At 41.0% G+C, this 13,638-nt stretch overlaps 1 protein-coding gene and 1 non-coding gene across 4 annotated transcripts in view; both read right to left on the bottom strand.

The window, feature by feature from the left end:
- LOC110112460 (callose synthase 12) overlaps positions 1 to 13,224 on the bottom strand; it is a 27,398-nt gene extending 14,174 nt beyond the window's left edge. Inside the window, exons 1-2 of one of the 3 annotated variants that reach the window (XM_020844696.2) lie at positions 13,020 to 13,224; positions 6,616 to 12,222 (exon numbers count right to left, since the gene is read on the bottom strand). In XM_020844696.2, the coding sequence (XP_020700355.1) occupies positions 6,622 to 11,994 (5,373 nt within the window). In that variant the 5' untranslated portion in view covers positions 11,995 to 12,222; positions 13,020 to 13,224 and the 3' untranslated portion in view covers positions 6,616 to 6,621. Of the gene's footprint in view, positions 1 to 6,615; positions 12,244 to 13,019 lie in introns of those variants that run through there. The other 2 variants (XM_020844693.2, XM_028695156.1) reach the window with 2 other exon arrangements.
- On the bottom strand, positions 8,916 to 8,996 carry LOC114579751. The gene has a single exon (XR_003700918.1). It is a non-coding gene; the product is annotated as a small nucleolar RNA J33 (small nucleolar RNA).
- Positions 13,225 to 13,638: the final 414 nt, after the last annotated feature.

Raw genomic sequence — 13,638 nt, 5'->3', positions numbered from 1 at the left:
CGGTGAGGCGTACGCCTCCGTGGAAAAAGGCGTAAGCCTCGCTCGAGCGTTCGAGGCTTAAGCCTCAGTTCGCCCGACCTCCGCCTCGATTCGAGGCGCGCCTCGAGGCGTCCGCCTCGAACGCCTTTTTAATCGATGGTTGATATCCAATGTTTTTAGGATTCATGAAGGTCACTACGTTTCTTAGTTATGCCTTTTGGGCTTACCAATGTCCCAGCTACCTTCCAGTCGCTTATGAATAAGGTATTTCAGCCCTACCTATGCAAGTTTGTATTAGTTTTCTTCGATGATATTTTAATGTACTGTCGGTCTGAGGCAGAGCATGTGGAACACTTGAGGGTGGTGTTAGTGACATTGAAGGAGCATCAACTATATGCCAATTTGAAGAACTGTTCCTTTGCACAACATAGGGTGGAGTATTTGGGACATGTTGTGTCCAAACCAGGCATAATTGTAGATCTTTTCAAGATAGAGGCTATGTTGGAGTGGCCCTTATCCAAAATACTAAAGGAGTTGAGGGAGTTTGATAGGAAATACTTGAGTTCGCAAGTAACCTAAGGTAATACTTGAGTTCGCAAGCAACCCTAGTCAAGGGGGGGGTTAGTCATCCAGGCATTTGAGCAGCTGAAGTCGAGACGAGTATCCCTGTATTAGCACTACCAAATTTCAGCCAGCCATTTGTATTTGAGATTAATGCATCAGGTTATGGGTTAAGAGCGGTTCTTATGCAGAGTCAGAGACCCATAGCTTATTTCGGCCAGGTTTTGATCGTTAAGGTCATACTGAAATCAGTATATGAAAGGGAGATGGGGCAATAGTGTTGACAATACAAAAGTGGCGACCTTATTTGTTGGGACGACACTTCATAGTCAGGACCGACCAGAGAAGTTTGAAGTTCCTGTTAGCATAGATGATGGTGAGAGAGGAGCATCAGTGGTGGCTTTCCAAGTTGTTGGGTTATGATTTTGAGATCTAGTATAAGCCCAGGCTAGAAAATGAAGCAACAGATGTTCTCTCCAGGCGTAGCGAAGACCCTCAAGTTATGGCTCTATCTATTCCCATAGTGGTGGATTGGGAGGCCTTGAAGCATGAGAGTGAGCAGGATGAGGAGCTAAGTAAGATCAGAGGAGATTTGCTGCAGGATAAAGATAGCAATCTAGGTTATTCTTTGATTGGTCAGAAGCTATTATACTAGGTACGGTTTGTGCTTTTGAGGAAATCACCACACATCCCTTATTTGTTGCATGAGTTTCATGACACAAGCTATTGGGGGACATTCAGTAGTTTAGAATATATATCATAAACTGACAGCAGAGCTATACTAGGTGGACATGCGGAAGGATTTAGAGGAGTTGATGGCCAGTTGTAATGTATGTCAGAGATACAAATACCTAGCTATGGCTCCAAGTGATCTTTTACATCCTTTATCATTACTCGAGAAGGTGTGGGAAGATGTAACTATGAACTTCATTGAGGGACTACCTAGATCAAACAGGTTTACTATGATTCTAGTGGTTGTGGACAGATTGAGCAAATATGCGCATTTTGTTCCCTTATGCCACCCTTACACCGCGATGTCGGTGGCAGCCACATTCATTAGAGAGGTGGTTCGTTTGCATGGAATACCTGGGTCCATTATGTTTGGTCCAAATAAGGTCTTTCTGAGTCACTTCTGGAGATAGTTATTCAAGATGTAAGGACTATCCTGAAGACGAGTATAGCTTACCACCCTAGATGGATGGTCAGACGGAGTTGGTGAATCACAATGTGGAGACTTATCTTCATTACTTTGTATAAGATACACCAAAGATATGGGCTAAATATTTAACCTGGGCGGAATATTGGTATAACACTTCATATCATACATCAGTCCAGACAATGCCATTTAAAATTCTATATGCGAGGGATCCACCTCATCTGATATATTATGGGCATGACAACACACCAATATCATCAATGGAGCAGTACTTGGGAGAAAAAGATCAGATTTTGGCAGAATTGAATGAACATCTACATATAGCATAACAAATCAAGAAGAAGCAGGCGGGTGGACACAGGAGAGATGTGCAATTTAAGGTTGTGGACATAATTTATTTGAAGATCCAAACTTACAGATAGAGGACTTTGGCTCGGCGAAGGAATGAGCTCTCCCCCCGCTACTTTGGGCCCTACGAGGTAGTGGAGCGCATTAGCTCAATAGCATATCGCCTACGATTGCCACTAACCTCAGCCATCCATCATGTATTTCATGTATCGCAACTGAGATGAGCCATTAAAAACCACACACCCTCGCCTGCACCCACACTTTTAGAGGATATGGAGGTGATATAAAACCATTGGAGAAGAAAGGGATGCGCCAAGGAGACAATGGAATCAAGGAGGTGCTGATCAAGTGGAAGGATTTACCATAATATAAAGCGATATGGGAGCCCTAAAACTATTCATAAGCAATTTCCCTTTTTCCACCTTAAAGATAAACTGACTTTTTGGTAGGGGAATCTTGATGCAACTAGCAACAGCAATCCAACTACCCAGGTGAGGCCTAGGACCTCATTTATCACAAGTGGGTCCAGGACCTCTTTCATAACTTGTAGCAAAATAGGCTTAGGGAGTAAATTCTTTGGGAAAGATGTAACGAGTATTTATTAGGGGATTTGAGTTATTTAAGATGAGAGATTATGGAGGATTAGGATTTTTATGTTATGTTTTGAATTTTTACAGCAACTTTTGTGAGGTGTTTTGGGTTCTTAGTAGCTGTTTTGAATTATGGGACGAACGATTCACCTCTCAAACAATAAATCAACATGTATCTTGTCTTGTTTTGCTTAAAAATTAATAAAAACAACTCTGTGTTATTTTTTAATCTATTTGAAGTTACTATTTTTTATATTGTTATGTGTTATTTTGATCATCAAGTCCTATCACAAATGTAGTCAACGAAGTTACTCCATGAAATTAAAATTAGAATAGGAATTTAACATATAAGTTCCCTTATAGAAAAATTAATGAAATTAATAAATATTATGATCCATAGTAAGATAAATATTCTATGAATTCAGAAAATTAAATGGGTTCAGAAAATTAAATGGGTTGGAGACAAGACTAAGCAGATTGATAGTTTAGAATTTAAACTATGATGTTCTAGTAGGAGTCAAACTAGAAATTATGTAGGTATAATTATAGATAATAGTTTGAAGGATAATGCTATAAAAATTAATAGAATTATAATTTTAAAGATTATTGTTGATGCTAAAATTATTAATAATATAAGTATTTATGCTCCTTAAGTATGTTTGGATATGTGTTTAACATTAAAATTTTGAAATGATTTAGAAGAATTAATATAAAATATACCTCTCGAAGAAAGAGTTTTTATTGAGGCAGATTTAAATATACATGTTGGCAAAAAGGTATATGATTTTAAAAGCATTTATGATGATTATGACTTTGAAGCAACTAATGAAGGTGATAAGATCATATTAGTTTTTTTTAGGTTATGATTTTGTAATTGCTAATATCATATTTAAGAAAAAAAATAAGCATCTCATCCCTTATAAAAAATGAATAGAGTAAAACTCAAATTAACTATTTAAAAAAAAAAAGATCGTTTAGATTGTAAAGTTATCATGAGTAAAAGTTTATGTACCAAACATTGTTGATTAGTTTTAGACTTTAAGATAAAGAGCAGAAAATAAAAAATAAAGTAAATCATTGTTTTATGATTAGATAGGACATTTAAAGAATATTAATAAAAATATTTTTAAGAGTAAGATTCTAGATCATAAGATTTTGTCTATGCATGAGAAAACTAATGTTATGTTATAAAAAATAGCTAGTGATATTAAAAATGTTTCAAAAGATGTGCTTAGAGTATCAAAAAAAAAAGATCATAATAATAATAAAAAAGTTGCTAGCGGAATCAACATGTGCAAGAAAAGATTAAAAAAAATAAGAATATTTATTATAAAAATTGAATTAGCTGCAAAAAATATAATAATTGAAAAAGACATAAAAAAGCACGTAAGGTGTCTAAGAAAGCAATTTACAATGCAAAGATTTTAGCTTTTAAATATTTCTATAATATATTAAATATTAAGGACGATGATATATATATATATATATATATATATATATATAGTTAGCTAAATAAAGAGATAGTAATAAATATTACTTCAAGTAAAATGTATTAAAGATGAAGATCAAAAAGTGATTTTATTAGAAGAGGATATTCAATAAAAGTATAAGATATATTTTACTAAACTTTTCAATGAAGATTATCAAAATGACTTTAGTGATCTTAGCACCCTAAATGAAAAATAAAATTTATTTTTATCAGCGTATTAGTAAAACCGAAATTAAAGAGATTTTAAAGAAAATGAAGTGTGAAAAAGCTGTTGAACTTAATGATATTCTAATAGAGTTGTGAAAATGGTTAGGAGATGACAGAATTTATTGGCTTACTAAACTTTTTAATATTTTTTTTATGACAAAAAATGACAGATGAGTGGAGAATGAGTGTGTTGATTCCTATTTTTAAGAATAAAGATTATGCACATCATTGTGCGAATTATAGAGGAATTAAGTTAATGTGTTATACTTTAAAACTATGAGAGAGAATTATGAAGCATAGGTTGCGGCATAACACTTATATTTCTCAAAATCAATTTAGATTCATGCCAGCTAGGTCTACTATGGAAGCTATACATCTATTGAGAGGTTTGATGGAGAAGTATAAATAGAATAAGGATGATCTATGTATGATTTTTATTGATTTAGACAAAGCGTATGATAAAGTTTCAATATAAATTTTATGAAGAGTTCTACATAAAAAAATGGTTAATAATGCTTATATTCAAGTCATTAAGGAGATATGTATGCATGAGTTGTTACTTGTGTTCAAACACAAGGTGGTTTGACCAAATATTTTCCTATTTCAGTTGGATTACATCAAGGATCAACCTTAAGCCCATATATTTTGCATTAGTCATGGATTTTATATTCTCATTTGCAAGAGGTTATAATCTCATGTATGCTTTTTGCTGATGATATTCTCCTTGTTAATAAGACTAAAAAGGGTGTTGAAGGTAAACTTGAATTATGGAGGTCAACCTTAGAGTCTAAAGGCTTTCATTTGTGTAGATCAAAAATTGAATATATAGAATATAATTTTAATAATAATAGATCTAGTTGAGGGATTGTGACTTTGGGTTAGGGGTATCAAAATGAGTCCGCGGGTCAAGTTCGAGTCAAATCCGAATTGACTTGAGTCTAAACGGGTTGACCCTAACCCAACCTATTTTCGCAAATGGGCTAGGAATCCAACCTGGACCCGAAACGCGCAGGTTACGGGTTGACACGACCCGACCCGCGAACCCGGGGACACGCTTACGAACTAAGGTTGTCAGAGGAGCTTTGAAGGCGGAGTTTAGTGTGTGCAAGTGCCTCGGCCTGGCAGACGACGGAGGAAGGACGACCGGCCAGACAAGCTGGCGCCTTAGCCTGTAAAACGGCGGAGTAAAGACGGCGGAAAGTTGGAACCCACGGAACGGGGAGCTTTGAAGGTCAGACAAGCTGCCGCAGTGCCGCCTCGATCCGACAGACAACAAAAGTTGAAGGCCCAGAAGGCCACACAAGTTGTGGCAGAGAACGGACGCGGCAAGCAATCTGAAGTCCCGAAGCTTCAGATGGTGGAGGATGGCTTGCAAACAGGCCAATCCACAGAAAGTCAAAATCTAGGGTTTCTAAATGGGCCAACTGGGTAAATTTTGGGTTGTTGGGTCAACACGAACCCGACTGTATGTCAAATGGGTTGACCCAACCTGTATGTCAAATGGGTTGATCCTAACCTGGAATTTTTCAGGTTGGGTCCGAATCGGATTTCGGGTCGTGTCAAATATGGACACCCCTACTTTGGGTGATCAAGTCATTAATAAGAGTACACATTTTAGATATCTTGGATCTATTGTTCAGAGTGATAGTGAAATAAATTGGGATATTATTAGTAGAATTCAAGTTGGATGGTTGAAGTGGAGGAATGCACCAGGTTTGTGTGATAGAAAAGTCCCTCTCAAACTCAAGGGAAAATTATATAAGATAGTAGTGAGACCTGCAATGCTTTATGGTACAGCAATGTTGGCCATTAAAAGATAAGCACAATATTAAATTGAGTGTCTCAGAGATGAGGATGCTCAGGTGGATGAATGACTTTACTCTTAGAGACATGATGCAAAATGAGCATATACATGAAAACGTTGGAGTAGCACCAATAGAACATAAGATTAGTGAAAGTCACCTTAGAAGATTTGGTCACATAAAATGGCGGCCTTCCGATGACCCGATTAGGAAAATAGATGCATTAGATTTGACTTATGTTAAGAAAGACAGAGGTAGACCTAAAAGACTTAGTTAGAAAATATTAAAAATGTCCTTTCTTTATTAGATTTAGATGAAAATTTGACTCTTAACAATATACGAAAAAGGATTCATATAGCCGACCCCACAGTGGGATAAAGGCTTGATGTTGTTGTTGTATAAAAAGATCCTTTAAAACATGCACAATCTAAACAATTAATATAGCATAATTATAAAGTAAATCCAAAGAAGGGTGAAGCTTACCATGTTTTACAAATCAAAATTAGATTTCTTTCCGGTAATGATGCGAGATATTTGAAGACCCCTGCTGAATGCTTCATTGAAGAGAATCCTTGTCTGCATTGCCTGGAAGCCAGGTAACCACGACAATAGTGCAACGGGAGCCATAACAATGACTCCAAACATCATATCATACAGCCGAGCCACAGCAACAACAGTATCCCAGACCACAGTGGTCTTAATGAGCGGTTTCATCACTTGAGCTATCAAAATCATGCCCCAACCAGTTGGAATTAATGCTAAAAGACTAGTAAAAATATCAACGATACCAAACTCGGTGAACTTGAGAAATATAACAATCACCAAAATAGCAAGAGTGATGATCAAAGCTTGGACGGTCCTATAATAGACATGCTCCTTTGCTGCATATTTATCTCGAGCATAGCCCATTATCAAGAAAACTCCAAAAGCAACTAGCACATAGATCCATGAGAGAAAGTAAACAATAATGCTTTTGCTATTATTGGCAATATTAAGCTGAAAGACGATGCCATACTGGAAAAAAAAGAACCGTAGATCAAGAACTATCTCCAATAATTTTCCCCAAAGTCCAGTTGTGCGCAAATGATCTTGTTCTTCCTCCCACCACATTTCCCAACTTTGCTCCGATTTCGCAAATATCCCACCACGGTACCATATCCAATTCACAAAATCATCGAAGTCATCAACAGTCTTCAACCAGTCAAAACCAGAAGGGTTGAAAGCAAAAGGAGCCATTATCCATGACACCACCAGAAACCATGAAGAGATTGTCATCACAATGTAAACAATAGTGTTCTTCGCAATGGCACTATATGATGCATACAATGTTAGCACAACACCAAGCTCTATAGCCTTAATAAAATGGCTCCGTGCATAAAGCCTGTAGTTCTCACAAAAACTCTTGTGCTGCACAACAAAGCCGCGCCCAGTTGCTCTATATTTTGCACCTCCGTGAAGGATTGTCCGCCCAAAATAATGAGTTTTAGTTCCCATGGAGAAGGTGTAAAAAACAGATGCAAGCTGAATCTGCATGGTCAGAAAATCCCAAACCGCCCCAAGGAATCCATGCTCAAGTGAGTTTTCTACAATCATTGGCAAGGCTGTGAAAATACCCAGCTGAATAATGAACTGCTGATTCAGAACTGTACCAAGTGCAGTATTGCTTGTCGAGTCGGCGCTGTTCTTTATGGCAGCCTCAAGCCCACTAAGAGCCAGGTAAAGGCGTCCCCATACAAAAGAATATACGGTTAGGACGACCAACATGGTATTGAAGTAAAATCCAACGGTCGTGTAATAAAAGGAAAGCATCCTAAAAAAGTCCAACCTATGGCCAAGTCTATAGACATCCCTGCTTAAAGCCTGCTCTCCATTGCCACTAGCGACCTTAGCCTCGAACATCGAAATCTGATTCAGGCCAACATCGCGTCCCTTGCCAACCTGGATATACTCATGATGAGTTACATTACCACCTCGCAATGTGCAGTTAAAGCCTGCAAATATATCCTCACTGATGTTGATGACTCTGGAAGCCTTGCTAATACCGCCACGACCCAAAAACCAGAGCCGATCAAAAACATCTGGGTGTCCATAGTGCATCCTCACTTTCAGAGGATTTGCTAGGACCCGCTGTCCAAGGGTGACGAAGCTAGTTTCCTGTGCAGACATGAACCAAGCAAGTGAAGAGACAGAACCAGTAAAAACATGCTCCCGGACACCTAAAATGGTTGGCTTTCTTGAACCATAGTTATGTGTGTATTCTTCCAACAAATTTCTCATCTTGAGAGCCTCTTCAAAGTAATTGTCTTGGTTCATATCTATAGTCTGCACTGCATCACCTCTTGTGAAAATGAGGGCATGGTTCTGGTTCTCTGGCTTGCCCTCACCAAGCTTCAATGGTCCAGGCAACTTGACCCGGTAGATCTCTACCTCTTTCTGCAACTGCTGGTCATATTTAACAAGAACAGAATAATATTCCACTTCCTCCCTCCCTGTGTAAACTTCATCAACATAGGCCACCCTGAGTGCTTCATTATTCTTCATAAGATACAAAATTTCTTCAGCATGAGGGTCTTTCTTTGCCTTCTGCTGTCCATATATCTGACAGGCAACAACGTAAGTATACTTCATGAGGGCTGTTCCATACTCATGGCCTTTGAATAATAGACTCACACCACTGCTTTCTCTGCTGAGATTCCGTGCTGACACAGACCTAAAAGAATCCCCTAATCCATCTGCAACAGTCTCCCGAGAAGAACCAAGTAAAGAAAGTTCTCGTGATCCTTCCCTAATGTCAATCTCAGAAGCAGAATCAAGAAAAGTAAGCATCTTGAGAGCCTTGTAGTAGTACATCATTCCCCTGACTGTGCGACTGAGAGTCTGGCCCCTGTTAGAGGCCCAAAGACGAAGATCCCTCAACTTCTCACCCCATATGTCAGACTCATACACCATTCCTTCTCCTCTCATTCGTTCTAAAAAGTTAGCCCATTCATCATCATAAATCTTTTGCAGATAAAATAAGATCGAGATGCCATCTTCATTCTCTGTGCGAAGCTGCTCCTTACTGAACAAGACATCCTCATTATAATATGGGGTAAGAACACTAAAGGCAAACATTTTCTCTACTTGGGGAGCCCGTGGCATGTTCATGAACAAGGAGTTGCTGAAGAAGGAAATTCGGCGCCGAGCCTCTAGGTTCTTGGGCACATCATTCATGGAATCCCTGGAAGTAAGAATAGTGTGCAACCGTCTCACCTGCCTGTAGAAATTTGTGTCTTCTGCGACAGGCAATTCAATAGCATTCTCAAAAAGAAGACCAGATGCATTTGGTCTCGTGGGCACCAGTCCTGCTTGCTTTAGCTGCTCCATGTTCCTCTTAGTAGTAGGAAAATCACGGATGGCAACATCATATAAAGTCTGTAATGTATTTACTATTTTGTTTAGATCCTTATTTGGTTTGAGCAGTTGATCGAGGAGGGTGATCAGCTTGGTGTGAATAACTGGCAACACTGCCAATTTATACTCTGCAGTCAATTTCTCCACGCCGATGGCATCATCAAACCCAAAGAACAGGTGTGAAATGATTTTGTGCTCCTCAGTTTCCTCTTTGATGATCTCAAGCAGCAGGTGTTTGACGCTATCATAAGCCTCCACAACCGCACATCGCCGGTACTCATTTTTGCATATCTTTCTCCAATGCCCACGGTCCGACGCTACCAGTTCCTTCGCCTGGTTAAGAGCCAGAAGAAGCTCATTGCAGAGTAACAGGCAAGGCCACCGAATCACCCTGATGTTCCAAGAATTTGCGGGCAGCTCAAGAAGTTCCAACTCTCTGTCACTGATGATATCCTCCTCCCTGAACGTAGCCATAATCTCATTCCATATTAACGCAAACCTGGTTGCTTCAACCTGGTTTGATTCAATCTTCTTGTAAGGCCTCCCCAACCCATATCGGAGCTTGAGGCGTAAAACCGCATCTTTGAACTTGCTCCTTAGTGTACCCCTCTCATGAAAGAGTTGCTCCTCAGGCATCAGATTGAACTGCATCGCACTTGCAAAGAACTGAAACCTCAGCCTTAGCTGCTGAACATTCCGGATTTCGCCAATGTGTGAGAACAGCCCCACCAGAGCTCCAACAAGGGATGAAAAAATTGAATACCAGATTGAAATATCCATAAGATATACCAGTACAACCGGGAGCCACAAGAGAAAAACGGCAAACCTGTTGGTCCGACTAAAGAGCTCATGCCAATGATAGTCTACAACATGAAGCTTGTAAATGGATTTGCTTGGAGAGACCATTGGCTTGATCTGAAGGAAGTAGCTGAAGGTGAACTTCACGGCTAGAAGAAGAACCCAAAACAGGGCGTATTTCACGTTGTCAACAAGCCCTTCTCTCAGGCCACGACCAACAAAAGTGCGGCTTTGAAACCACCAAGTAAGCACATAAAAGATCTTCCAGTTTGTCTTCTCAAGGAAGTTCCTTATCCAGGGCAGTATGAAGAGAAGAAGGGCCATCACCTCCGGCAGCACAAACACTCCGGCGGCCTCCAAGTAGTTCACCAGCCTCTGGTTGGCTGCCGCAGACCATCTGCGGTCTCTGTTTTTCTGGTCCCAAGCCCTGGCGTACAGAATGCCAAACACCACAGTCCAAGCAGCAGCCACAACGCTCTTGAGCACCATCCTCACTCCTAGCCACATAGTCTCCCTGCGCACAAGGCTGTATTGCGTCCCGGCATCCAAAATGGATTGGAAGAAGCGAAGAACAGCCCAAGTGATAAATATAGTTAGAGTCCTGACCTGGACGTCACGGCTCTGCAGATTTTGCCAAGGATAGGTTTTGCCTTCCCAGGCAACGATGATGGCCGCCTGGAGATAGAGGATTAGCATTACCCAGAGACGGTCGAAACTGCGGAAGAGGTTCCAGAATGAGCGCTGCTCGACGAAGCCAGTCTTTCGAACTCGGTTGCGATCAGGAGGAATGGCAAAGAAGTTCTTGGAGAGTTCGAGAGGCCATTTAAGGCGCTCAAAGCAATGGCGAGACCAGAAGTACTCGTTGATGTCATCATAGTTGCGCCAGGCGGAGTGGGGTGCGGTGCCATTGCGGCTGGAGTCAACCTCGGCTTTAATGGTGGCGTAGATTGGCTTGACTACATGGTTGAGGAAGGCCTCCTCACCGGTAATTTTCGGGGTGGAGGGGCGACCAGTGGCTTCATCGATGTAATCCTCAAGGATGCGGTTGAGGTCCATGGCCATGTGGTGGAAGATGTAGGAGATGCATTCAGGGACGAAGCGGAGGTTAGCAGCTTCGCCCCAGATGAGGAGGTAAAGGGCAGTGTAGAGGAGGTCGCGGCGAGAGTAGTCGGAAGCAGCTGTGGCGGAGCGGCGTCTGTCTGAGATCCAGACGTTAGGTTTCCGACCAAGGTAGGAGCACCACGCGGTATAGTTTTTGAGAAGCTTGCGGCGGAGACGTCGAGCGACGTTGGGTTCAAGGGCATCGATGTTGTCCGGTGGCGGCTGGAGGCGCATCTGCGCGTTAGCGAGGAGGAGAACTAGGTGCTCGCGCTGGTTGCGGACGTTGTCGGGCTGGAAACCGAAAAAGAAGCCAAGCCAGTCAAGGAGGTCGTATCCTTCCTGCCACCGGATGAACTGTGGCTTGCGAAGGTCACCAACGGTGCGGAGGGCGGCCATGGCGGCACGCACCTCAGGGAACCGAAGCGCTGGATGCTCCGCGAGCAGATTGTGGATGGGTATTATATTATAGGCTTCCTCCCCCTCCGCTGCGCCGTATCCCCTAGCACCATATCCTCTGCCCCCAGCCCCGCCGGCCCCAGCCGGGCGAGTCGTGCGCTGCCGGAGGCTCATGCGGGCATCAGATCTGGCACCAGTTCTTCCCTTTTCCTGTTTTGTAATCAGAAAAATGGAATTTTGGGAATGAGTCTTCTTAGGGTTTGTCCTCTTTGATTCTTTCTCTGTATGCTATTTGACAACGACGACCATGGACGAGTTTGGTGCGAGCGTTGAGACTTGCTTCAGAGGCGGGGAGGATGGACACTGGTTGGCATGAGGTTTGACCAGTTATGCATACTAAACCTAATTTAATTAATAAATTACCGCAAATGAATGACGGAGGAAGATAAAGGGGAACTTCGGAGCCTCTTCAAAAGTCTCAATTGAAAATTTGAAACTGAAAAAATCTACAGAAGAACAGTCCGATTGAAGTTTGATCTACTTTAAAAAAAAATTAAATTTATTTTCATATACAGATAAATAATTAATTATTTATTCAAATTATAATATCGTCTGAAAATTTAAAAAAAAAAATCATACCGGCTACAATATTTTGTCTTATTGTCTTCAAATAAATTAAAAAAATATTCTGCACCGTGTTAAACTAACCAATTAAGGAATTAAAAGCCGCGTTTATTTAATCGGCCCGCACACGGCGGGGATCTGAGATAGCAGATTTGCCATTATTGATCTCTATTTAATTTTGAAAACCAACAGAATAATCTCAAAACAAAAATAAATTAAAGAAAAAAACAGGATTCGCTTAAAAGCAAAGCATACGGGTTACAGGCACCCATCCCAGAGAACTGATAAGATTTGAAGCGTCGAGATTCAAGAAGAAGGGAACCGTTAACTCGGGTGACGGAAAGAAAAGCGACGCCGGTGGAACGGCGAAGCAAATGGACGTCACCGGCCAGCCACTAGCATGTAGCAGTCAGCTCGGCGAGTCTTCAACCCTAAGCTTTTCAAACGAATTTTCCCCCACAAGAAAAGACCAAAATCATCAAAACCGAAGCAGAAACAGAAAAAGGGGGGGAATCTCCAAAACTGTGACAAAAGCAGTAGAAATGGAGTGGGAAGAGAGTGAGAGATAGGAATACCTGAGAAGAGGAATCAAATTCCCAAAACCGGCAAGGTGGATAGAAAGTAGCGAATCTTCGGCTACGGAACCAGAATGCGCCGCGGAACTGAGACGAGGAGGAGAAGAAGATGATGAAGTACGGGATTGAAACCCTAGGTTTTTTTGCAGTACTGGATTGAATTAGGTTTTGCTAGAAAACGGAGAATGGAATCTGGATTTATTTCTCCTGGTTTTGTTCTGATTGAGATGCCCCTTGAAATTTCCAATACGGGAGTGGACGGCCAGGATGAGTTGATGATAGGATCCCGTATCGGGTTGATTCCGTGTTCTGTTCGTATGTCCTAATGGGTGAGTCGAACTGACCCGAATACGGTAGTAGTGTTATGGGTTAACTCTTAAAGGACCGTATACCTATCTATATGGATCTCTGCTATTGTATTACGTGCTTTCACTAAAGTGGCTATTTGGTTGGCTGCCGGATCCTACCATTTTAGGGAAAATTATTAAGTCCGGACATCGGATTTAGAAATAGGTCCTAATATCCAATGAAAATTTGTCGCATGGACTATGTTTTGACTTTGCGCTTTGACTGTGCTTTGACTACGCTTTAACTGTACTTTGAATATGCTTTGACTGCG

This window comes from Dendrobium catenatum, unplaced genomic scaffold (genome assembly GCF_001605985.2).
Source record: "Dendrobium catenatum unplaced genomic scaffold, ASM160598v2 fragScaff_scaffold_621, whole genome shotgun sequence".
In the NCBI taxonomy this organism is placed as follows: Eukaryota; Viridiplantae; Streptophyta; class Magnoliopsida; order Asparagales; family Orchidaceae; genus Dendrobium; species Dendrobium catenatum.
Note: the sequence above shows the minus strand (reverse complement) of the source record. Positions and strands in the feature narration are given on the sequence as shown.